General features: G+C 46.0%; 1 protein-coding gene and 1 non-coding gene across 2 annotated transcripts in view; both read left to right on the plus strand.

The window, feature by feature from the left end:
* Positions 1–23,285, plus strand: part of rasa4 (RAS p21 protein activator 4) — a 24,472-nt gene extending 1,187 nt beyond the window's left edge. The window contains exons 2-21 of the mRNA XM_042338704.1: positions 1,170–1,226; positions 2,167–2,280; positions 2,532–2,593; positions 5,481–5,610; positions 11,554–11,635; positions 12,516–12,650; positions 13,459–13,550; positions 15,204–15,321; positions 15,624–15,777; positions 16,337–16,401; positions 16,809–16,921; positions 17,534–17,726; positions 18,446–18,583; positions 19,065–19,209; positions 19,713–19,885; positions 20,134–20,271; positions 20,804–20,939; positions 21,831–21,951; positions 22,397–22,458; positions 22,803–23,285. Coding sequence (XP_042194638.1) covers positions 1,170–1,226; positions 2,167–2,280; positions 2,532–2,593; positions 5,481–5,610; positions 11,554–11,635; positions 12,516–12,650; positions 13,459–13,550; positions 15,204–15,321; positions 15,624–15,777; positions 16,337–16,401; positions 16,809–16,921; positions 17,534–17,726; positions 18,446–18,583; positions 19,065–19,209; positions 19,713–19,885; positions 20,134–20,271; positions 20,804–20,939; positions 21,831–21,951; positions 22,397–22,458; positions 22,803–22,942 — 2,368 coding nt within the window. The 3' untranslated portion in view covers positions 22,943–23,285. The remainder of the gene's footprint in view (positions 1–1,169; positions 1,227–2,166; positions 2,281–2,531; positions 2,594–5,480; positions 5,611–11,553; positions 11,636–12,515; positions 12,651–13,458; positions 13,551–15,203; positions 15,322–15,623; positions 15,778–16,336; positions 16,402–16,808; positions 16,922–17,533; positions 17,727–18,445; positions 18,584–19,064; positions 19,210–19,712; positions 19,886–20,133; positions 20,272–20,803; positions 20,940–21,830; positions 21,952–22,396; positions 22,459–22,802) is intronic.
* On the plus strand, positions 14,265–14,337 carry trnae-cuc. Its single transcript has one exon. It is a non-coding gene; the product is annotated as a tRNA-Glu (tRNA).
* Positions 23,286–23,933: the final 648 nt, after the last annotated feature.

Below are 23,933 nucleotides of genomic sequence, written 5' to 3' on the forward strand. Positions count from 1 at the left end.
CTCAGTAAGATGTGCCATAAATGCGAGTCTGTGTGGATTTCATAGGAATTATGTCTCACAAAACACACAGTCACTCCACTTTACAGTATATCCTGTGAAGCGCTTGGAGATGTCTTGGTGTTGGGGATCACTGCATTGTTGGAGGAGTAATGCCTTTTGGATGAAATATTAAACTGAGGTCCCGACTGCCCGTTCGAGTGGACTTTAAAGATCCCATGTAACATTTTTACTAAGAGACCTTTCGTGATGGTTGTCCTGATCAAAAATTGCTGCAGATAAAACACTCATTCGCTTCCTGGCTGCTGGTGGGACATTGTGGTGGTGGTGTTTGCTATGTTTCCTTACAAATACACAGTCACTACACTTGACAGAAATGGCTTGTGAAGTGCCTGGAGACGTTTTGCTCTTATGCGATGCAAGGATCGTTGTCATTCCTGAAGGTAATCACTGCGCGCTTCTAAAGTGACTGTATATCGTTTGCATTTCTCCTTAAAATAGCACCGTCACATTTGATATATTGGGAACAACAACAACAAGATTCCATTTATAAAGCGCCTTTCACGTCAGGAGGACGTCCCAAGGCGCTGCACAGTTGGGTCATGACCCGAGCATTGGGGGGAAATGGTCAGGGTGAGGGGAGGGAAGGGAGGGAGCGAGGAGGGGGAAGAGAGTCGAGAGGGAAGCTGAAGGCACGGTCGAAGAGAAAGTTTGTGCAGGGACGTGACTAGCTGGTTTAGCCAGAGCTCCTTGGAATGTAAGCAAACCACATCGCCAACATTGTCCGTTTAACACACAAAAATTAACTGTATAGTTGTTCCTCACTTCATCGCCATTAGTTTCTTGCTCCAAGTCCAAGCTCTTTCTCTGTGAAAGCCGAACAGATTGTCCTCTGACTGCTGTGCGCCATTGGCTGCTGCGTTTCGCCCGCAAAATACACAGTCACTCCACTTTACAGTATAGTCTGTGAAGCGCTTTGCGACATCTCAGCGACGCGATAAGGCGTGATATTAAATGCAAGGATTATTATTATTATTATTCCAATCTATTCTTGATCTACGACCGGCTAAGTTCCAATTTCTCACAACCCTTGTCTGTGAAGAAATGCTTTATGATGGGAGGAGTGGAAGAGATATAAATATTTAGCAATTCCTTTTTGCTTTTGTTTGCAGAACAGGACAGAGTGACCCGTACTGCATTGTGAGGATCGATAATGAAACCATCATCAGGTGAGAGACTTTTTTTTGTTTGCTGTTTATCATCAATGCATCTCTTAAAACCTTTCTCTGCCCCCACCGTCCCTCTGGAACTCCATCCCACAGTCCCTTCCCCTCGCCCCCTCCTTCAAGGCCCGTCTCAAGATTCTCCTCTTCGACTGCACCTTTGCTCACCCTCCAACCCCCTACCCTCCCTGCCCTCCGCCCCAGCATATTCTGCGAAGCGTCTTTGAGACGTCTCGAAGATGCGATAAGGCACTGTATCAAATGCGAGGATTGTTGTTAGTATTAATCGAACCACAGTCCATTTCAAAGTCTTTCCTCTTTGTGTTTTTCATGCACAGACCGGTCTCCCACATAGAGTAGGATGTGAAACTCTCTGTCCGAGACCATCTCAAGGCACAACTTGTGTGCATGTGCACAGCTTCCTGCAGCAGCTCAGCAACATCTTACACACTTCTTCATGGGACCAAACAAAGCCAGAAAAACCTGTGTGATGGGGCGTAGATTTGTTGATTGGCGCCTTCTGACAGCACCAACACTGTACTGAGTGACCTCATAGCACTGTTTCCTTGCTCTGTGGTCTTTCTGCTCGTCCTTCCAGACCACAGAGTAACAGAGACCTCTGCCACCAAACTGCAGCTACAGGGGTGGGTGTTGTCGAGGTGCTGCCAAGCTATCTGACTATGAGAGCACAGAAGGAGGCCATTCGGCCCATCTTGTTCCCATCCAAATACTTTGAGACATTCATCCTCAAAGGTCTTATGTGTAAGTTGCTGCTGTTGACACCAATGCACACATGCTTTCCTGTAGATACAATACTGATTTACACTTATATCAGTTTTACCTTTCACCTCAAGAGGACGTCCCGAAGACATGTTAAGGCGCTATATCAACTGCAAGGATTATTATTATTATTATTGTTAACATCTCAACCTTTTTTTNGCCACAGAACCGCAACGATCTGGAAAAGCTTGTCACCTTTCTGGGGTGAGGAGTACAATGTCCATCTTCCCAGCACCTTCCACTCCATCTCCTTCTACGTGATGGATGAAGATGCCATCAGGTATTTACTCTCAATTTCGATGAATGGGCACAGATCCGAAATATTCAGTCGTTGAACAGTTAAAGGTGTTCTGCTGCGATCTGTTCAAATCTTCAAGACTGAGGTGGACAGATGTTTATTAGGTCAGGGTATCAAGGGATACAGATCAGCCATGGTCTTGTAGAATGGTGGAACAGGCTCAAGGGGCTGAATGGCCTCCTCCCTTTCTTCTGTTCCTCTCTTAACTTGGAGCGTTTATCGTTTACTTCCAGCCGTGACGATATGATCGGAAAAGTTTCCATTACTAAGGACGTCCTTACTGCCAGCCCACAAGGTAAGCACGTTCCAATATTCTCCCAACCCTCTCCATGTACATACACCATCCCACCCACGCCATAAATGCTCCCATTTGTCAGCCAGTAAAGAGTATGACCATCAAGCAACAATTTGGATTTGTAAGGCTTTCCAGACAGATGTGTTTTTGTGCAGCGCTTCTGACGTCAAAGACTGTCTCAGAAAACTCGGAATAACTCCAATTCCATTGGGAGGGACAGGTTTTATGGGTTTGAGGCCCACAACACTCAGTGAGTGTCTCACACAGAGAGAGAGAGAGAGAGAGCGAGAGAGAGAGAGAAAGAACTCACGTTAACAGCACAGCGACAGCCGAGGGAGAGACCAGAGCAGTTTAACAATACATGTCTCAAAGCGCTTTACAAAATATAATATCTGGAAATGAAGTGCAATTTGTTTGATAGGCAAACAATCTCTCTATATCTATATATATATATTTTATAATTGCTGTGCGCAATTGGCTGCCACATTTCGCCCACAGAATCCAGTCAATCAATTCACTTTCCAGTATATTCTGTGAAGTGCTTTAAGACGTCTTGACGATGTGGTAAGGCGCTATGTGGAATGCAAGGATTATTACTATTATTAGTCTCACTGCATAGCCACCTGGTCACTAGTATTTTCTTGGTGGAAAGCTTACGTGGGCTGAAATTCCAGATCAGGGTGACACATAGCGCCTTCGGCCAGGCAATGATTCCAACAAGGAAATCCCATTAGTGTCTGACAGCGACACAGAACACGGAGCAGAATTCCAGCCCTCTCTCCCTAGTGACCTGCCGCTCCTCGAGACATCGGATGAACAAATCTGCGGAAACACTACTCCAGTGAGCGAGCAGTGAACTTGGGGAACAGGCTCATTCGGGAAACAGACCGCGGAAACAGAAAGCGGTGGTTGTTTCAAGAACAAATGAGATAGATTCCTGCTCGAAAATAATATCTGGGTAGACAAGGTACAGTTTGGGGACACAATATAAAGCTTCTGCCAGAATGGTGGAAGGTGAACTACATGGACCTTGATCTTTTGCCAGAAAATTCTTATGCTCTTAAGAATTGTGATCCAGTAAAAGATAGCGGTGGAAATAGCGGTGAGAGGAGGTAGCTCTTGAGCCGCGCACATATAAGGTAAAAGCAGAGGGGAGCACTGAGAAATGAATGTAAACAAGACTGAAGGGAGTGTGATTAAAAACAACATTTCCCTCTGAGCTCAGTGTGAGCAACACAAGAGACTTTAGTTGGGAGCAGAAGTTGAGCCAAAATTCCTAAAGATACAGGACAAGTTTGACATTCTTATATAAACAGCGCAGAAAAAAAACAATAGTGGACGGATATTTGGATAATCTCTGGCATTTGTCCTGAAACTGTTCCCAGATTTTTTTTTCTGCGGATCTTAACTTCCTGAGTATGAGAAGAAACACTGAATCTAAGATTGCAGTCTGTGAGTGATCAGCACGGATCATCACGTGGGAATTTTTTTTTTTTTTTTGCCTGCGGCACAAAGCTTGTTTCTCTTATTCGATCGCACCTTTGGTCACCCTCCCACCCCCACCCTCCCTGCCCTCCACCCCCTCCTGATCCTGATCCCAGCCCCCAGCTCGGGTCCAGATCCCTGACTGTCCAGCGCCTTGGGACGTCCTCCCAACATGAAAGGCTCTGTACACGCACAAGTTGCTGTTATTGCAGTAGGAACCTGTTATAACATTGGTGGTTGGGGAGGAGGGGTCAAAAATATCGCAGCCAACCTTATAAAGGGACTCCATCGCTGGTCAAACATTGTCAAGCATTTTGCATCTCAGGCCATTCAGAACGCACAGTAAGTGACATTGGTGATTCGATGTCCGGCTATTTATTGTGTTAGGAAAGCAGCCGACAGGATCCACAGCAAATCCACCTTATAACTACAATAATAATCCTTGTATTTGATACAGTGCCATAACACAGCGTCGAGACGTCTCAAAGCTCTTCACGGGGTATTGCATGGAGTGGAGTGGCTGTATGTTTTGTGGGTGAAACACGGCAGTCAGTATGCACACAGCGGTGTCCCACAAACAGAGTGCGTGCCCACGGGGTTTGTTGGCCAGGACACGGGGACAAACTCCCTTTTCAATCCTGTATTTTTTTCTTTTTTTCTTCTTTCTCAATGTTAATTTTACTCACTGTGAGATTAAACCACAGCATTTACCTGAGTAACATCATTCACGATCATATCAGGTTTGTTATTTATAGCTCATCGACCGATTCACTGATTATGCTATTTTAGCTTCTGTCTTCCTTGTTTTTCGTGTAGACGTAAGGGACGGTACCTAACATCGCTATTATCCCGACTTTCTCCTGGTTTCCTGGCTCGTCTTCCCACCCTCATCCATTCTCATTCCCAAATTCAAATGGATCAGATGCTCGTCTGGTTTACAGAATGTCTCTGGCACTGATGTAGTTTCCACGTTCAACTTTTATAACATTCATTTCATTGGTAATCAATTCAATTTCATAAATTGCTTTGAAACATTTATTTTCAAACGAAAAGCACAGTGTAAATGCGAAGTGCTGTCATTTTGTTAATGATCCCAGTACATTTATGAAGCACCTGAGACACAGGCTTCTGTCTGCCAATACGTTGAGCTAACTAACCGATGGTTGAGACAAAGATTGGTAATGTAAACAACTATTTGCATTTATACCAGTGGTTGGCAACCTGTGGCCTGCGGGGCTGTTAAGAAGCCTCCCTACTCCCAAACATTTGCACGAGTCTAGGTAAGTCCGTGTTGGATTGTTAGTCTGTTTTCAGTTTATGGCACACATCGAGATGTATTGAATGGAGAAAATGTGTGTTGTTGTGGTTGTTGTTTGATTGTGAACCTCTCTGTCTGGTGCAGGTGTAGACAGTTGGTTGTGCCTGAGTGAGATTGACCCAGATGAGGAAGTTCAAGGGGAGATCCATCTGCAGATAGAGATCTGTGGTGAAGCCTCCACCCGAAAACTGCGATGCCATGTGTTTGAAGCAAGGTGAGAGAGCAGCAGCTGGCCGGACAGTTGAATTATTGTGTAGTTAGAACATGCAATGGCATTTCCTGTACAACAACTGACGGTGTCTTTCATGTTGGGAGGACGTCCCAAGGCGCTGGGCAGTCAGGGATTTAGACCCGAGCTGGGGGTAGGGATCAGGAGGGGTGGAGGGCAGGGAGCGTGGGGGGGGGGGTTCGGAGGGTGGACGAAGGCGCAGCCGAAGAGGAGTGTCTTGCGACAGACCTTGAAGGAGGTGGGGGGGTGGGGTCAGGCAAAGGGACTGTGGGATGGAGTTTCAAAGGGTGGGGGCAGAGATGCCTGTAGTCAGGCAGTGTCTATGGAGAGAGGAAAGTGGGGTAAGGTTTCAGGGCGATGGCCTTTTGTCAGCACTGCACTGGGGTATTGCTCAACAGTGAGGCTCTTTAAAGTCCCAATGTGGGGTTTTGAACCTGAGAGTGAGTGTGAGAGACTGAGAGAGGCCGACACATGTTCACTGTAATAAGGGAAAGAAATTTGCTGAGCAAATTCAATAAAACACAGATTGAGCCGTAATTACACTCATAGCTGTGGATGGTTTTGCCGAGAGCAGAAGTTGACTTTCAGAAACTGCCGATCACAACATCATAGAACGAATGAGTCACAATATGAGTCAGATCAAAGGAGTCACATTTAGTATTTAGTTACCATAGAACTGGAATTGCATCTGGTCTCAGCCAGCAGTTCCATCTTGCTTTAAAGTTCAAAACGGAATACAACAATCTTTGAATTTGGTTCAAAAGCACCTTCTCACGTCATCGAGACGTCTCAGAAAAGAGCCACGCAGGATGTTTCTGTGGAGTGTAGTGGATTGTGTGTTTCGCTTGCAAACACGGCAGCCAATTTGCTGATGGCAATGTCCCAGTTGAGACGTTAAAACCAGGTCCTTATCAGGTGGACGTCCTCTCTGACCAAAATAAAAACAAATAGGCGGAATAATCGACGGACAGAGAAGAGCTGGGGAGTAATCAGCCTCTTGTGCTGCCTCTTTGAATATAAAAACACCACAAACAATCTAAACTTGCATTAGGACAGTCACAGGGCTGAAAAGGATATAAGGTGGTTTGCTGTGGAGCTCAGTGGACCTGAATGTTTAATACCACGCTAGTAAAGTACCCATGTTTTATCCTAAGAGGGATAGCAACTGTCTTAGCAAAAAAAAACATTTTAAAAATCAGGAAATGAAGGATAGAGAAGAGCTTTGTCTGTCATAAACCTGGCTTTGCTCAGAGCTGGATTAATCTTGTTGCTTCCCGAAACAAACACATTTTCCGTGGGATTTATAACCAGACTCTGATTAAACCGTTATCCTCTGTTTACCAAAACAGAAGCACTGAGCACACCCAGTACGTAAATGTCACGTCCCTACTCACTTCCTGACTGTCCTCACTGGGATTACTCCTCCAATGCATCTATTTTGACAGTCATCTCAGCCAATGATGGGAAACAGCAATAAGTCAGCTTCTCAGTTTGTTTGCGGGAGTTAGGGAAGGGCGTTGGTGTGTGGGTGTGAAGAGGGGGAAAGGGTCAGGGACATAGGAGCGCGATGTTGCTGAAATCACAAGAACACAGACTACAAGCCGATAAAATAACTAGTTACTGGAGGCAAAGCCGAGGGTTCAATAGGTTTCGCTTTTGAGAGATAAACACAGAGCACGTTGGGATTGAAGTTAAGGTGATAATAATAACAGCAATAATGATGATAATAATAATAATAAGCTTTGCATTTGATATAGCTCCTTATCATGTCATTGCGACGTCTCAAAGCGCTTCACAGAATATACTGTAAAGTGGTAACTTTTTACTTTATTAATTATTTTATTGCTGACTCTGCACTCCTAAGAGTATGGGGAGTGGGGGGGGGGGGGGGGGGGGGGGGGAGGGGAGGGGGCAGAGAGTGGAAGGGTGTGGTGAAACAGCGAAGTAACCTCACTGTAGCTATGAAAGCGGAAGACTTTAAGCTGTCAGGCGAGGCTGGTGTTCCAGTGTTGCTGGGGGGGAGGGGGCTGCTGTATGTTGGACGTGCTGTGCTTCAAATGAAATGCCAAATCGAGGTCCTGTGTGGAATTGCTTTCGAGTATAGATATAGTCAAACACAGCGAGCAATTTACACACAGCAAGATCCCACGCACAGCCACGAAGTGAATAACCAATGTATCGGGAGGATTGTCGGCTCAGATACAGGAAGAAATTCGCAGCTCTTTTCGATCTGCGCCAATGGGATCTTTAACCTCCACTTGAAATTTTTCTTGGGGGGTGGCTGGCAGGGTGGGGGGTGTCAGCCGGGCGTCTGACACACTCGGAAACCCATCACTGTGTTTTAAGAGTCTCCAAACCAAAGCTGAGATTTCAATGCATCCCACCTACACATGGAAATCCCAGAGATAGATTGTTGGAATGAAAATGTGCGTCCGTCTCTCTCTCTCTCTCTCTCTCCCTCTCTCTCTCCCTGGAGGGACGTCCCCCGCTTACCTAATTCAGGAAAACATTGGGTGTGGGTTGGCGAGAGCCAAGGCTTGGGGGGAAGCCCAGAGTGTGCATTGGGGTAATTGCTGGAGTCTAACCAGTGAGAGTCTCGGGAGGTGTGTGGGAGGTGTGTCCCTTGAAAGTCTCATTCAAGGGACACACCTCCCACACCGAAGCTCTCCCCCCACTAGTGCACAGGAGCGTCAGGTTTGATTGTGAACTCAAAGTCCCAGCTCAGAGCGAAGCCAGAATTCTCAACCTTCTGACTAAGAGCGCTATCGACTGACGGGTGGATGATTTGGAAGAGAGGACCCAGAGAGGGTGTCAGGAAAAAAAAGTATCAAAGGACCATCTCGATCACTTTGTTTCTCAAAGCAAAAAAAAATTCAAGAGGAACAATTGCCTCGAAAACAGCCTGTCATTTTCGCAGTGAGTGCCACAGCCGTTTAATGGAGCTTGTGATTGCTTTGCCCACTTAGAGGAGGCTGTAAGTGCAAGCGACTGAATGCTCGCTGCGTGACAGGAAAATTATGAAATTACACAGGGAACATCTCAATGAGAATTCAACCGAAAACACTAGGAATTAGTGCAAAGTGGAGCTGTTCTGTAGGCGGGGAGGGGGGGGAAAAAAAGGAAATTTTAGTTTCAGTTCTGGGTATAAAGGAAACGTATAAAGAGAATAGTTAAAGGAACCACATCGTGTGTGGAGTCCTATAGCTCAGTGATTAGAGCATTCGCCCTCCAAGCAAGAGGAACTGGGTTTGATTCCCAGCAGGGCGAAACCCGAGCCGAGTTTCCTTACTCCACACGTCTCTGGTTATCTAGCAGTGAGGAGGAACCCGGTTATTGGCGGATCGCTTTCTGGGGGGATAAACGCTCCCAAAAGAAAATGGTCACACAATCCACGACCGTTTGTGGGGACGCTGCTGTGCGCATTTGGCTCCTGCGTTTTGCCCACAAAATATACAGTCACTACACTTCACAGTATATTCTGTGAAGCGCATTGAGACGTGATAAGGCGCTATATCAAACGCAGCGATCATTATTAAAAGCATTAGATACGTAGAGCCCCAAACCTGGAAATTGCCACTGGGCTGAATGAAGAGAAATGCTGCCTTTTTAAGGAGTTAGTAAAGCTGTTTGTTCCCCCCGTGTTTTGTTTGGCCCTATCATTCCCAGGCCGGCTGATGAAGGTATACAAGAGACATCTGTTGGCTGGCAATCTAATTCTCCCGTAAATTGCTTTTTGCTGTGAAAGAATGAAATAGAGATTGATCTGAACAGCCCTCTGCCCACTCACCCTTCACCACGGTGAAGTCACTCCTCTCATTCCACCCAGTGCCTCTGAGTCAAACTTAGAGACAACTGCAACCGTGTGCGGAGTAACTGTTACATTACTGTACTTCCAAGGGCATAAATGGTATTTAATAATAATCCTTGCGTTTGATACAGCGCCTTATCACGTCTTCGAGACGTCTCAAAGCGCTTCACACAATACTGTAAAGTGAATTTGTGGATGAAACACGGCAGCCAATTGCACACAGCAGCGTCCCCACAAACAGTCATGGATTGAGTGACCAAATAATTATTTATTTATTTATTTATTGAAGGGATTATTACCCCCGGAAAAGCGATCCATGAATCAACTAACAACCTGGTTCCTTGCTAACATTTGGAGTAAGGGGGAGAGGATGGGGGAAACATGGGAGGTCAGACAGAGGAGCTGTGGTTGTGGTGGAAAAGAGGAGCCTGGGACTGTCCTTGGCCTCCATGATAATCTTGGAGTACAAGGATGATTTAGCTGAGGGGAGGGCAGAGTGGCAGATCTTGACGCAGTCCAGCCAGATCTGGTTTGATTAGACTGTTTGATTAGATTTGTGCCAAATTGTGCAATTGGATTGTTAACGTTTTATTCAAACTGACCAAAACAAGGTTAAGTCCATCACGAAACAAAATACCATACTTAGTTTAAACAAACAGAACTCCACAAGTCCTTTTATCCTCTGTCTCTCTCTGTCTGAGTTTATGCGCGTCTCACTTTCCCTCTCCAGGATGATCCTTCTGGCTCGGGTTAATTACCTTATTATGCCTCGAAATGAGCTGTCAACATTCCACATGCCTCTTAATCGCTGGCTTTAAAGTGAGCCTCTGTTGTCTCTGCCCTGTCACACTATTGAGTTATAGTTTATTACAGAGTTACGCCAATATTATTGTAATATGGCATGTTTCAGCCTTATAGTTGACTTATATATGTTGACTTATAGTAGATTTTAATTAAGAGTTGTCTGTCTCCACCACTACTTCTCCCCTCGAGCCGCCAAGACCCATATCCATACTCTCATCCAGGCTGGACTATACCAACTCTCTGTTTGCTGGACTTCCCAACTCTTCCTCTCACAGACCATCTCCAGCTCAGGTCCTCTCTCAGACTGATCCCTGCCCGGCTCCACTGCCTCCGCATCCACCCTGAGTTTAATATCTTCGTCGTGTCTCTTTAATCGCTCCACTGTCTTGACCAACTCGCCCTCTCCCTCCGCTTGGCAGGCATTGCCCATCTTTTATGTTTCCTGCCCTGCCCACCCCACTATTGGTGGTTGAGCAGTCAGCCTATCTGCCCCCACTCTGGAACTCCATTCTCTCGCCTCCTTTAAGATCTTCCCCTTTGACCGTGTCTTCGACCATCTTTTACCCCCTGCCCCCCACCTCCCCCTCCTCTCCACTCAGCCCCAACCCCCACCCACCCTCCTAAGCTCCAAAGTCTGAATGTAATTTTCCTGGCATCAACAACTTGTCTGCGTGCCAGTGTTTTGGAAAGGCATATTTCCCTGATAGAAAAGATATTTATTGGCCAAACTGTGCTTTTCTGGCAAGCAGTGAGGGGAGAGCTGTATACCAAGTGCACAGAGTGAAACCACCTCATCCCTTGAGGGAACAAAATGGACCTGACCACAGCTTGGGGCTGGTCAGGGATCAGATCGGAGTTATTATCAGTCGCACGTGAAAATTGGGCTCCAAAAGCAAGTCATTAGGAGGCATCCCATGGAAACTATTACTGTTTCTATGTCATCGCATTGTAGGAAGGAGAGGGAGGAGACATGCAGAAGGTTCATTATTTTAAGAAGGGGAGGTTTAGTACTTTAGGGTATGATCTCTCGCTGTGACTGTACAGAGCACACACTTGCCCCCTGAATACTGCTGATCAAACCCCCTTATTCACTGCCTTGGTGTCTGGGGTGAGGGGGGGGGAACTGCATCTTGTTCTGTTTAATGTTTCTCTTCTGGAAACGACCCAATAATTAATCCTTTAGAGCTGAGGATCCTCAGAGAGCCGTCCGGGGTTTTATTCTGTGCCTTGTCCAAAATTCTTCTCCTCTTCCTCCTCCTCCTCCTCCTCCTCCTCATCATCAGAGAAATTCACTGCTATTTGACTTTCTGCTGTAGAGACCTGGCTCGAAAAGACCTGAATGGAGCCTCAGACCCCTTTGTGAAAGTTCGTTACAACGGCAAGACCGAGGAGAGTGTGGTGAGTCCAGCCACTTGTGCTGCAGTAGAACAACAACAACAACAATTTCCATTTATATTGTGCTCTTCACGCGGGATAGTGTCCCAGAGCTTGACGGTGGCAATCACTTTTACCCCCGGAAAAGCAATCCACCAAATCGACTAACAACCAAGAACTGTTGCAGTTGGGACTTACTCCCTTCAGGTGATGGTTGGGAAGTAATTTTATATCATGGAAATGTAGGCAAACAGAAATAAGATGCCATTCAACCCGTTGAGCCTGTTCCACCATATTTGTTCATGGCAGATATGTTAATCTCAGTGCCCTGCCCTTTGGCCTTATCTTTTAATATCTCTGCTACCCAAGTACCCAAGTCTGTCTCTCTTTTAAACACCCTGATTGATTATTGATTCGGTCTCTATAGATTTCTGGGCCAGAAGATTCCACATTTTTGCAACCGTCTGTGTCAAAAAATGCCTCACCGGACCTCAGTTTGAATCAGGAGATGATTCAGGATGAATCTTTCCCAGTATTTTTGAATCCTCCGAACAGCCGACACCTTCCCAGCGAATCGAAACCAACACAAAGTGGCGTTTCATGAAATCTTAAAATCCCACCCCTTCATTAGCATGATAAAAACCCGCCATTAATAATAATATTCCTGGCATTTGACACAGCGCCTTACCACGTCTTCGAGACGTCTCAAAGCGCTTCACGCAATATACTGGAAAGCGAATTGACTGTGTATGTTGTGGGCGGAACACGGCAGCCAATTGCGCACAGCAGTGTCCCCACAAACGGTTGTGGATTGTGTGACCGCATTATTATTATTATTTTTTTATTACTATTATCGCTGTTGTTGTTGTTTGGAAACTCGTCCCGATTAGTTCTTTCGATGCAGGTGGTGAAAAAGTCTTGCTACCCACGCTGGAACGAGGTGTTTGAGTTTGACCTGGGCAACACAACGTCAGAGAACACACTGTACATCGAGGTGTGGGACTGGGATATGGTTGGCAAAAATGATTTTTTGGGAAAGGTAAATTACCCGCTGTGTCCTCTGGTTACCGACCCGCCCGCCCGTGAGAGCAAGACCTACCCAATCAGGCCCACTCCCCCGCTCTTTCCCCATATCCTTGCAAATTTTTCCTTTTCGAGTCGCTGTCCCATTCCCTCTTGAAAGTTGTTATTGAGTCCGTTTACGCTGCTCTTTCAGGCTGCGTATTCCAGACCGTAACAAATCTCTGTGTATACATTAAAAAAAAGGTCTCCTCGTCTGGTTTCCCCTCTGGTTCTTTTGCCAATTATCTTGAATCTATGTGTTACTGACCCACCTACCCAGTGGAAACAGTTTCTTCCTCTCTACTTAATCAAAACCCCTCATAATGTTGAACACCTCTATTAAATCTCCCCTCAATGTCCACTACTCTAAGGAGAATAATCCCAGCCTCTCCAGTCTCTCCACATAACTGTAGTCCCTCATCTCTGGTGTCATTCTTGTCAAACCACGGAAAAGCGATCCGCCAATCGACTAACAACCGGGTTCCTACTGCTGGGTAAACAGAGGTGTATGTGTGTGCGTGTGTGTGTGTGTGGAGTAAGGAAACTTTACCCTAAGGTTTCGTCCTACCCGGCCGGGAATCGAACCCGGGTGCTCTCGCTAGCGAGGCTATTGCTGACATCGGAGCAGCTGTGCGAATGGGACTGTAACTGAAGTTTTCAGCATGTTGGTGTGTGACATGAGTTTGCTGTCGGTGGGGGTTAGGGGGTTAGACATACGAGGCAGATATTGAGAAGATAAGAGCTGGACACTGCCTGAGGAGACTCTCCTGTCTCTGCTCTACAAGGTGGCGTTCAACATTAACAAGCTGCTGGCCATACAGCAGAAAGAAGGCTGGTTCCTCCTCCGACCTGACAAGGCACAAAGGAGCAAGACAGAGTAAGTCACTTCTTTCATATTTTCATCTCCTTTATTTGAGTCCCTCACACTAACCTCCTCCAAATTCTTTGCGACTTTTAACCTCTCTATAAAAAGCTCTTTGCTGCAGTAATGCAGCAGGTGTTAATAATAATAATAGTATTAATATTATAATATAATATAATATTATTAATAATAATCCCGGCATTTGGTATCACTCCTTATCACATATTATTACCCCTGGAAAAGTGATCCGCCAATCGACTAACAACCAGGGTCCTACTTACTGCTGGAGAAACCGAGGCGCGTGGAGTAAGGAAACTCGCCCAACGTTTCGCCCTGTCTGCCTGGGAATCGAACCCGGATCCTCTCGCTTGCGAGGCGAGTGCTCTAACCACTGAGCTCCAGGACTCCCATCTAAACATATCCATGGACATCACTGCTGGATTTGCATTGGAGACACACTGCAAAAATAATCCATAAACCGCTTCACACGCCAGCTGAACCCCATCGTTTTCAGGGTCAGTCCATCGCAAACTTGTCACAGTCAATTACGAAGCATACAAGGCCAGAATGTCGACAGCCAGTGAGAGGAACAGAGCTGACGGCTGATTTGTTTTGAATGAGACGGACAGGAATAGGTACAGACTCCGGCTGACAATAAGGGAGACTTAATCAGCATCAACACTGGACACCCACACTCGTGCTCCTTGGCCGTGTTAACGCTTTAGGCGGAGTTCTGTAGCTCAGTGGTCAGTGCGCTCGCCTCTCAAGCGAGAGGACCTGGGTTCGATTCCCGGTAGGACGAAATGTTCGGCAAAAATTTCCTTACTCCACGCACACGCCTGTTCCCCTAACAGTAAGTAGGAACCTGGTTGTTCGTCGATTGGCGGATCACTTTTCCGGGAGTAATAAACCTTTCAAAACATTTATTTGGTCACTTCAATCCACGACTGTCTGTGGGAAGCTGCTGCTGCTGCTGCCGTGTTTCGCCCCCAAAATATAGGGTCAATTCACTTTGCAGTCCATTCTGTGAAGCGCTTTGCGACATCTCAAAGACGTTAAAAAAAAAAGTCTGCCCTAGTTTCTGGCTAACAGATTATAGCTGCAGTGTATTCCATGTCTCTGTTTCAAGGATACATTGAAGGCTTTGTTTTATTTTGCCCAAATGAAACCGAGGCAGGACACCGTCACTGACCGAAAAAGTCTTTGGAGGGGACCTTGAGCTCAATCTCTCTACCTCTCTATCTCTGATACAGCACCCGCTGTTACGTGGGCTACGGATGATACGCATTAAGGAGAAGCGTCTGTAGTCCAACATGTTAAGTGATGAGTCACCCCTCCTCTCTTCAGTTACAGCAGCAAGGCAGCTAAATCACATTACAAAGCAGGCTGGAAAATAAAGCCACGCACACACACACACGCACACACACACACACACACACATACACCATCTGTGCAGTTGGCTCGCAAAAGAAAAGGAACATAAATGCGCAACTTTAATTTCTATTCGACACTCCAACCAGCTTAATTCAAATTAAGTCTTGAATTTCTTCTTGTCTCCTCCCTTAATAATCACTATAATCACTACAGTAATCCTGGCATTTGATATGGCGCCTTAATCACGTTGTTGAGACGTCTCAAAGCGCTTCTGAATGACGTCCTGTGTTGCAGGGGGAACCTGGGCTCACTGAGGCTGCAGCTGAGACTCCGAGATGAGAGTGTTCTTCCTTCCAGATACTACCAACCTCTCGTTGAGCTGCTCCTTCACTCAGTCAATGATGCCAGCAACGTGAGTTACAGCATTCTGTCTCCCACTAACAACCCCTCCTCGCCCTCCCTCCCTCTCTCCCTCCCCAGCCTCCCAATTGATATTCCAGTGCTCTGGGACTCTACCCTGTGTGAGGGGCGCTGTATAAAGGCAAGTTGTTGTTGGTTTTGACATTGTCAAACAATCAGAGAAGTCTACCACACAGTAGGAGGCCATTCGGCTATTGTATCAAAGTGTCTGTGTTGGCTCCTCCAAAGAAGGTTAAACACTGCCCTCGTTGTGCAGCCGGTGGAAGGTAAACACTGTCTCCTCTTTAACTCTAGGGTGAAAGTGGACACTTGCTGACGCTCATTGATGAGGCCATGACAGCTGAAAACAGGCAAGAGGTGGCAACCAACATGGTGAAGCTGTTCCTGGGGCGAGGGCAGGCCAACAAATTCTTAGACGCTGTGATTAAATTGGAACTGGACAGAACAAGTAAGAAAATTAATCCATTACCACGTTTCAGTTGAGAAAGCCAGCAGATAAATAGAGGAGCTGTCTGAGAGAGAGAGAGAGAGAGAGAGGTACAATATAACGCTGGTTATCTGATCGCCAGTTTTGTGTATGTTCATTCCTGGACTCGGGCTGTTGGCAAACAATCATGTGAATCACATGAGGTTAGAAACTTTGTGCTTTATACACTCTCACAGGCTGCATGAATAATACTAATCCTTGCACTTGATGTAGCTCTTTATCGCGTCGTTGATAATCCTTGCGTTTGGTAGAGTGTCTTTCCTGTCAAGAAAACGTATCGAAGCGCTTCACAGAACTTGCTGCGATGTGTAGTGACTGTGTAGTTTGTAGGCGAAGGTGCCAGCCAGTTTGCATACAGCAATGTCCCGCACAACCTCATAATGGGCACAGCACAATTCTGGCTGTGATCTTGTAAACGAACGTGAAACAAATGACTAACTTTATCTTGATGGCGATTTCAACACAGAGCAACCGTTTTCCACCGGCTCTGACACTGCTTCTGCACTCTGTATGTTTTCAGGTGAACCAAACACAATATTTCGTAATAATTCCTTGGCCTCCAAATCCATGGAATGTTTTTTGAAGGTAAGACACCGGGGGAGGGAGGTGGGGGAGGGGGGGGGAGCAGATGGACGATTAATGGAAGTGTTTTAAGTTATAAAAGGGTTTGATAAAGGTAACGTGAGCCAGTCTGCACTCACTCCACAAGGTGGACACGCAATACTTTCACGATATATACACCTGTCCACATTCCATGCTGCAAGGGATTGGAATCGGCAAGAGTTGCTGCCGGTTAGTGGGAAGATTACACTGAGCAAACACACCAACCAGCTACAAGCAAGACACATGAGTGGCATCTCCATTGGGTTGTTGGTTCCCAATAATGGATGGAAATCCTCGGACAGTGGGGGGGGGGTGTGATAATCTGCTGGTTCTCCTGTCGTTGCCCGTTCCCTGAAGCAGTCTCTCTGTGTTTGGTGTGCCTGCTCTAGGTGACCGGGATGCAGTACTTACACAGTATTCTGGGACCAACCATAAACCGGGTGTTTGAAGAGAAGAAATATGTGGAGCTGGACCCAAACAAAGTGGAATTCAGGGAAGCGGGGTAATGAGATGCTGCTTCTCAACCGGCCCGAGAGCTTGAGCTGTGTGTAAATCCTTGGCCACAGGGATTTACACTGGATAGGTTGTTGTTGTTGTTGGGATAGGTTAGGCATTTTTTGCTAGAAAAGAGACGTTTAAGATCGATTTCAAGATCCTCACACCCGTTTTCAAATCTCTTCATGCCCTGGCACCTCCCTGCCTGCTTACTCCCCAACCCACTGTCAAGCACACTGCGTGAGGGGCACTATATAAATGCAAGTTGTTGTTATTGTTTAAAGGGGTGGAGGTGGGGAGGGGGGGGGAGCAGACGGGCGACTAATAGAAGTGTTTTAAGTTATAAAAGGGTTTGATAAAGGTAAAGTAAATAGGCTGTTTCTGATGGCCAAGGAGTCCGTGACACAGATATAAGATAGTGACCGGGAGGAGCTAAAAGTGGATTTAGAGGGGAACTACTTCACGCGGAGGATAGTGAGAGTGTGGGTCTCGCTGCCTGAAGCGGTGGTCGAAACTGGGAGCAGAAGCTCATGTCGTCTGTCCACCTTGAATGGAATGCACTTCAGATAAAGCACACCTATACATTTTGAAGAGCTGTGTGTTTGCCTCTCTCTCTCAGGTGCTCAGGGCTCCATCGATATCAAACAGAAGCCGAGGTGATCCAGCAGAGCACGCAGTGGGTGCAGTCCTACCTGGTAGAACTGATTGAGGCCATCGTCAAGTCAGTGGAGCAATGTCCAGGCATCATCAGGATCACCTTCAGGAAACTCTTTAAGCGTGTGGAGGAGCGTTTCCCTCAGGACCAGTACAAGGTCAGTGATTTCTCTCCCTCTCTACAACAACAACTGGCATTTACACAGCACCCCTCAAGCAGGGTAGGTTCTCGGAGTGCTTGACAGTAGTGGAGCACAACACCGAGAGGGGGGGAGGTGCCCGTAGGCACTGGTCGAAGAGGAAAATCATCGGCCGGCCCTTGAAGATGTGGAAGGAAGGGGCAAGGCAGAGGGATGGAGGAAGAGTGTTCCAAAGTTTCGGGGCATAGTGGCTGAATGATCTAGAAATGCCGCACCATTAGAACAAAATTGGAATGAATTCCACCACCCGCTCAACGTTTCTGAATCCAGCAAAAATTGTCCCTGATCCTTTATGCCGTCAGCTGTGAGCCTTTGTTCCAGGTTAAATGTGTTCACATTCAGTCACTGGCAGGTTCATGAGTTGGGCCTGGATTAACTTGTTCTGGTCGAGGCACAACAGTGAGTGAACAGAGATTGACTCAGTTCTATACAAAACCACTCGCTGCTGTGCACAATTGGCTGCCGTGTTTCACCCACAAAATACCCAGTCGATTCGCTTTACAGTATATTCTGTGAAGCGCTTTGAGACGTCTCGAAGGCGTGATAAGACGCTGTGTCAAACGCAAGGATTATTATTATTACTACTGCATCAAACAGTTTCTTAAATGAGTCCAGTGTCCCGGTCTGAAGCATATTGTCCGGTAACGTGTGATCACCTCCTTCTGTTTCCTGTGTAGAACATCAAGTACGTGGCTGTGACCAGCTTTCTGTGCCTGCGCTTCTTCTCGCCCGCCATCATGTCTCCCAAACTCTTCTATCTGCGAGACAAACACGCTGACGCTCGCACCAGCAGGACTCTGCTGCTCCTCGCCAAGGTAACCTCCCCTCCCCTGGGCCTCGAGAAGCCACAGCTAAATGATCACAACCTGCAATGTTGATAACGAGAGACAGTGATTTTACTGTGGGTTTGGCCTCTTCCCCCCTCCTCCCCCCCGCCCCAGTGCCTCCACCATCCCCTCCCCCCTCCCTCCCCACTCCCCACCGCACCAGACTGTTGCAGTGGTAGGGCCCCAAAGTGGTGCTATCCATTCGACCCGGATGATGGCTTTGGAGAGCCAACAGCAACTTGCATTTATACAGCGCCCCCTCTCCCAGGGTAACGTCCCAGAGCGCTTAAGAAACAGACTTAAGAACACACTTAAGTTAACAAAAACCCTCCAGAACAAATGCTAGCAAACCGTCGGAATCATGCACATCCCAGAGACAGAGTTAAAATAGCGTTTGGGCCCCGAGGAACCTTCCCTCGTGTAACACAGACGGCATTTGGGTGACGTTCTACTGACCATCTGTTTGTAGGTAATCCAGAGGATCGGGAACATGGAGGCCCAAGCTGGTGGGGGGAAGGAGACCTGGATGGCTCCCCTCCAGCCCCACATCATCCAAGGCGTCTCAGTCTTCAAAGACTTCATCGTCAAGCTCATTGATATTGAGGACAATGAAGGTGATCCTCATAACAATAATCCTTGCCTTTGATACAGCGCCTTATCACGTCTTTGAGGCATCTCAAAGCTCTGCACAGGATACACTGTAAAGTGTAGTGACTGTATATTTTGCAGCCAGTTTCAAAGCAGTTTATATAGCACCTTTACAGTTTTCTTTTAGGAAGTAACATTATATATCACATAATAATAATAATCCTTGCACTTGATATAGCGCTTTTCATGTCTTCTCGACGTCTCAAAGCACTTCACAGAATAGACTGTAAAGCGAATTGACCGTATGATGGATGTGGTACATAGATAGTTCGGGAGATGTGATTGCGACCGCCAGGAAGGTGGAAAGCGAACTAGACGGACCTCGGGCTCTTTTTCGATTAAGCATTTCTTATGTTCTTCTCACGTCTTGACATTCAGATTTTGATCCCATTCAGGCCTCGGCTGAAGCCACTTCTGCTTATCTCGTACACCCTCTTTTGTTTTGTCATCGACCTGTTTTCTCTTTCAGTCCTGGAATGCCAGAACCGTGTCTCCCTGCAGACCACTTCAACGATTAAAGAAGGATATTTATTGATGCACACATCGAAAGAGAGAGGAATACTCACCTCCTCTCACTTCAAAAAGCATCACTTCTGTCTAACCCCTGAAGCCCTCTACCATTCCAAGATGCCAAATGCAAAGGTGTGTATCTGAATTTTGTCCGTATCACAGACCTCAGTCTCGCTCTCTCTAACACATTCACTGTAAGAGTCTAATCTATCAGTCCTCACTATCACTCTGATATACCAGGCCTCACTCTCTCTAAAACAATCTCAATTTAAGTCTCCCGCCCCCCCACCCCCCACCACCCCTTCCCCAAATCACAGTAGCTCACACAGCGTTGTGTCTTCGCTGTGTAACTGTCACTAAACTGCCCTTTTTTCTCACAGAAAGGAGCGTCTATCCCACTGGAGAAGATCAGAGCGGTGGAGAAAGTGGATGAGAAATGCTTTGGCAGCCCCTATGTCATGCAGATCATTTCCACCAACGACACAGAAGAGTTTGAGATCATGTATTTGCAGTGCAAGGTATAGGAAACTGCACATTGCCCATAACAGATGTCATTTATATGTGAGACTCCACTTGCCTATCACAGCTGGTAGATAATATTGCAATTGGATAGGACATGATTATAATCTTTAAATGGCCTGTTCTGGTTGTTAATTACTCTCTGGGTAAAGAAAAACATATTGATCCCTGCCACATTGGAATTCCAAACCTATGTCATCCTATAATAATAATAATAATCCTAGCATTTGAACTCACTTTTTTGAGGCGTCTCAAAGCGCTTCACAGAATACACTGTAGAGTGAATTGACAGTCGTGGATTGAGTGACTACATTTTTTTTTGAATATACAAAATATAGAATCAATTATCTATACATATATATATTCTGTGAAGCACTTTGAGACGTCTCAATGACGTGATAAGGTCTTATATGAAATGCAAGGATAATTATTATTATTATTATTATTGTTATTATTATCCCGGGCTGCACTGTGTTTCCTGATTGCTACCAGCACCTTTGACTGTTCGGCTGAAACTTATTTCATTCCTAGAACGTGAACGAACTGAATCAGTGGCTGTCGTCAGTGAGAAAGTATTGTGTGAGCAATGAGCAGATGATGAATTCCTATCACCCCAGCGTGTTCAAAGGGGAGAAGTGGAGCTGCTGCCACCAAAAGGAGAAAGCAGGTACTAACTGCGGCTCACTGCCCCGGAGATTTGAGGTGAATTCATGTCAATCCAGTGAATAAAGCCCACGTAAAAATAGCTTCGGAGTTGCTCGCCCTTCCATCGCTCTTTGTGGAGTCTGTCACAGCGCAGACGGTTACGGATGTCTGTTCCAGAATGCAGAGACTTGGTTCCTATTGCGGTTCATGAGCCAACACAAGTGATATATTCTATAATCCTTGCACTTGACTTACATAAACTAGGGCCACATGACGCACGCGCACACGCTGTGTATACAATTTGCTGCACTGTATATCGCATTGCGTTCACGTACACACAGATGTAGACTTGCAGGCAATGGTCAGGCATTGAAGTTAATGCAACGATTATAGCAGGATATTGATCAATGCACAGAACTCACTTCAAAAAGCATTATTTCTATCATTCCAAGTTGATAAAAGGCAAGGATTGTTATTGTACATAGGCATCCTGAAGACATGATAAGGCGCTATATCAAATGCAAGAATTATTATTATTATAGTTTTTGATAGGGTCGACATAGGGAAGATGTTTCCATTTATGGGGGAGACCAAAACCAGGGGCCATCAGTATAAAATAGTCACAAGTAGATCAAATAGGGAAGTTAGAAGAAATTTGTTCACACAGAGAGTAGTGGGAATGTGGAACCTGCTACCACAAGGAGTTGTTGAGGCAAATAGCATAGATGTATTTAAGGGGAAGCTGGAGAGGTACATGAGGGAGAAAGGAATAGAAGGTTCAGTTGAGGAAGGGCAGGAGGAGGCTCATGTGGAGCATAAACATCGGCACAGACCAGTTGGGCTGAATGACCTGTTTCTGTGCTGTATGTTCTAATGTATATAATGATGATGCTGGTTTTGCCTGTTCCCGCAGCTCCTGGATGTGACAAAACCCACTTTGGTGTAACGCTGCAGGAGTGGAATGACCCTCTGAATCCGGATTTGGAATCCCATTTGATCTACAGACAACTGCTCGCAGCCCAGGGCTTGTTACGGTGAGTAATGCAGTGAAAGAGACAAACGGAGTGGAGATCATTCGGCCAGCAATGCAGATGTTGATAATAATAATTATCCTTGTATTTGATGCACAGAGATATATCCTCTGCTTATTATGATTGCTCCTGACTCAATAGTAAAATGGTTGCAGGACGATTTTTTAAAAAATCTACTGTTTAGATAATAATATTACTAATCCTTGCAGTTGTTATAACACCTTATCAGGTCTTCCAGATGTCTCAAAGAGCTTCACAGGATACAGTGTGCTGTAAAGCGTAGTTTTGTGAGCGAAACGCGGCAGCCAATTGCGCACAGCAGTGTCAGACAAACACAAACAAACAGTCATGGATTGAGTGACCTTATTGTTCTTTTTTTTTAAATGCACAAAAGGTACAAGATGTTGAATTGTTTAATGGTTGGTTTCGTTCTTTCCTCCTGTTTTAGTGGAAAATATATGGAATACAAAGGAGAGAGCAATGATCCTGGCCCAGAGAGTGCACACAAAGGTAAAGGCACACACACACCGGGAATCACTGCAACCCAGTGCGTTAAACAGCTCCAGCACCCGACATTGTGTCGCAACAGCACACATTATAATACAGTAATATATAATAATAATCCTTGCGTTTGATATAGTGCTTTATCATGTCTTCGAGCCGTCTCAAAGCGCTTTACGGGCTTACACTGTAAAGTGAATTGACTGGGTATTTTGTGGGCGAAACATGGCAGCCAATTGCGTACAAACAGCCATACAGTGAACACTATATCAAATGCAAGATTATTATTGTTGTCATTCCTGAGCCTTGCCCCAGTGAAAGCTTTGTTGAATGAGCCTATTTTCTGGTTGCAGGTGTGGAGGAGGAGGAGAAGGAGGATGACAGTGTGAACAGGCTGTTCCCTGTGATCCACGACTTGGAACAAGCTCATCGGTTATTCGAGAAGTGGGAGAAATTCAAGGATAAGAACTTCTCGCTGGAGCTGCTCGCATAACCGTGGCCTCGTGACTCGCCTTCTCCCTGACGGCCAGTGTTCCCATCGAACATTTGAAAAACAAGTGAAGGATCCTCGAGCGACAATGTGCTGTCCTCTGTGGCGTCGTTGTGTTCCTTTGTTCCAGGTTTTGGCACAAGTCGTCATTCCCCAACCGTGTCGATCATAGAATCTTACAGCACAGAAGGCGGCCATTCGGCCCTTCGTGCCTGTGCCATTTTAATTTCATTTTAGGAGTGAAATCAGGAGGCAGTTTTTCATCCAAAGGAAATCTGGATTTCTCTTCCCCCACACCCCCCCCCCACCAAAAGGGCTGTGGATTATGGCTGGATCCATTCACATCTTCAAGACTGAGGTGGATAGATATTTGTTAGGACGGGGTATTAAGGTATACGGGGCAAGGGCGGGTAATTGGACTTGAGGTACAGATCAGCCATGATCTTATAGAATGGCAGAACAGGCTCGAGGGGCTGAATGGCCTACTCCTGTTTCTATGGGCCTGTGTTGGCTCATTGAAAGAGCTGCTAATTAGTCCCACTCCCCCTCTCTTCCCCCATAGCCCTGCACGTTTTTCTTGTTCAAGTACCTATCCAATTCTCTTTTGAAAAGTATTATCAAATCTGCTTCCATTGCCCTTTTAGACAGTGCGTTCCACAAATCTCTGGGTTAAAAACAAAATCAGCATCTCCGCTGGTTCTTTTGCCAATTAGCTTAAATCTGTGTCCTCTGGTTACTAACCCACCTGCCAGAGGTGATTCAGTAACCAAATGAGCTTGTGTAATTAATTTGTGCTCCTCACTTGTAGATGTATTTGCCTCACATTACATGCGAACCAGATTGTACCTCCAGTGTCTGTACCTTCAGTACCTTCGCCCACAAAATACAGCCAATTCACTTTACAATATATTCTGTGAAACGCTGTCTCGAAGACGTGATAAGGCGCTATATCAAATGAAATGATTATTATATCCATATAGCCTAAAGGATTGTC

Source organism: Callorhinchus milii, unplaced genomic scaffold (genome assembly GCF_018977255.1).
Source record: "Callorhinchus milii isolate IMCB2004 unplaced genomic scaffold, IMCB_Cmil_1.0 Scaffold10, whole genome shotgun sequence".
NCBI classification, from domain to species: Eukaryota; Metazoa; Chordata; class Chondrichthyes; order Chimaeriformes; family Callorhinchidae; genus Callorhinchus; species Callorhinchus milii.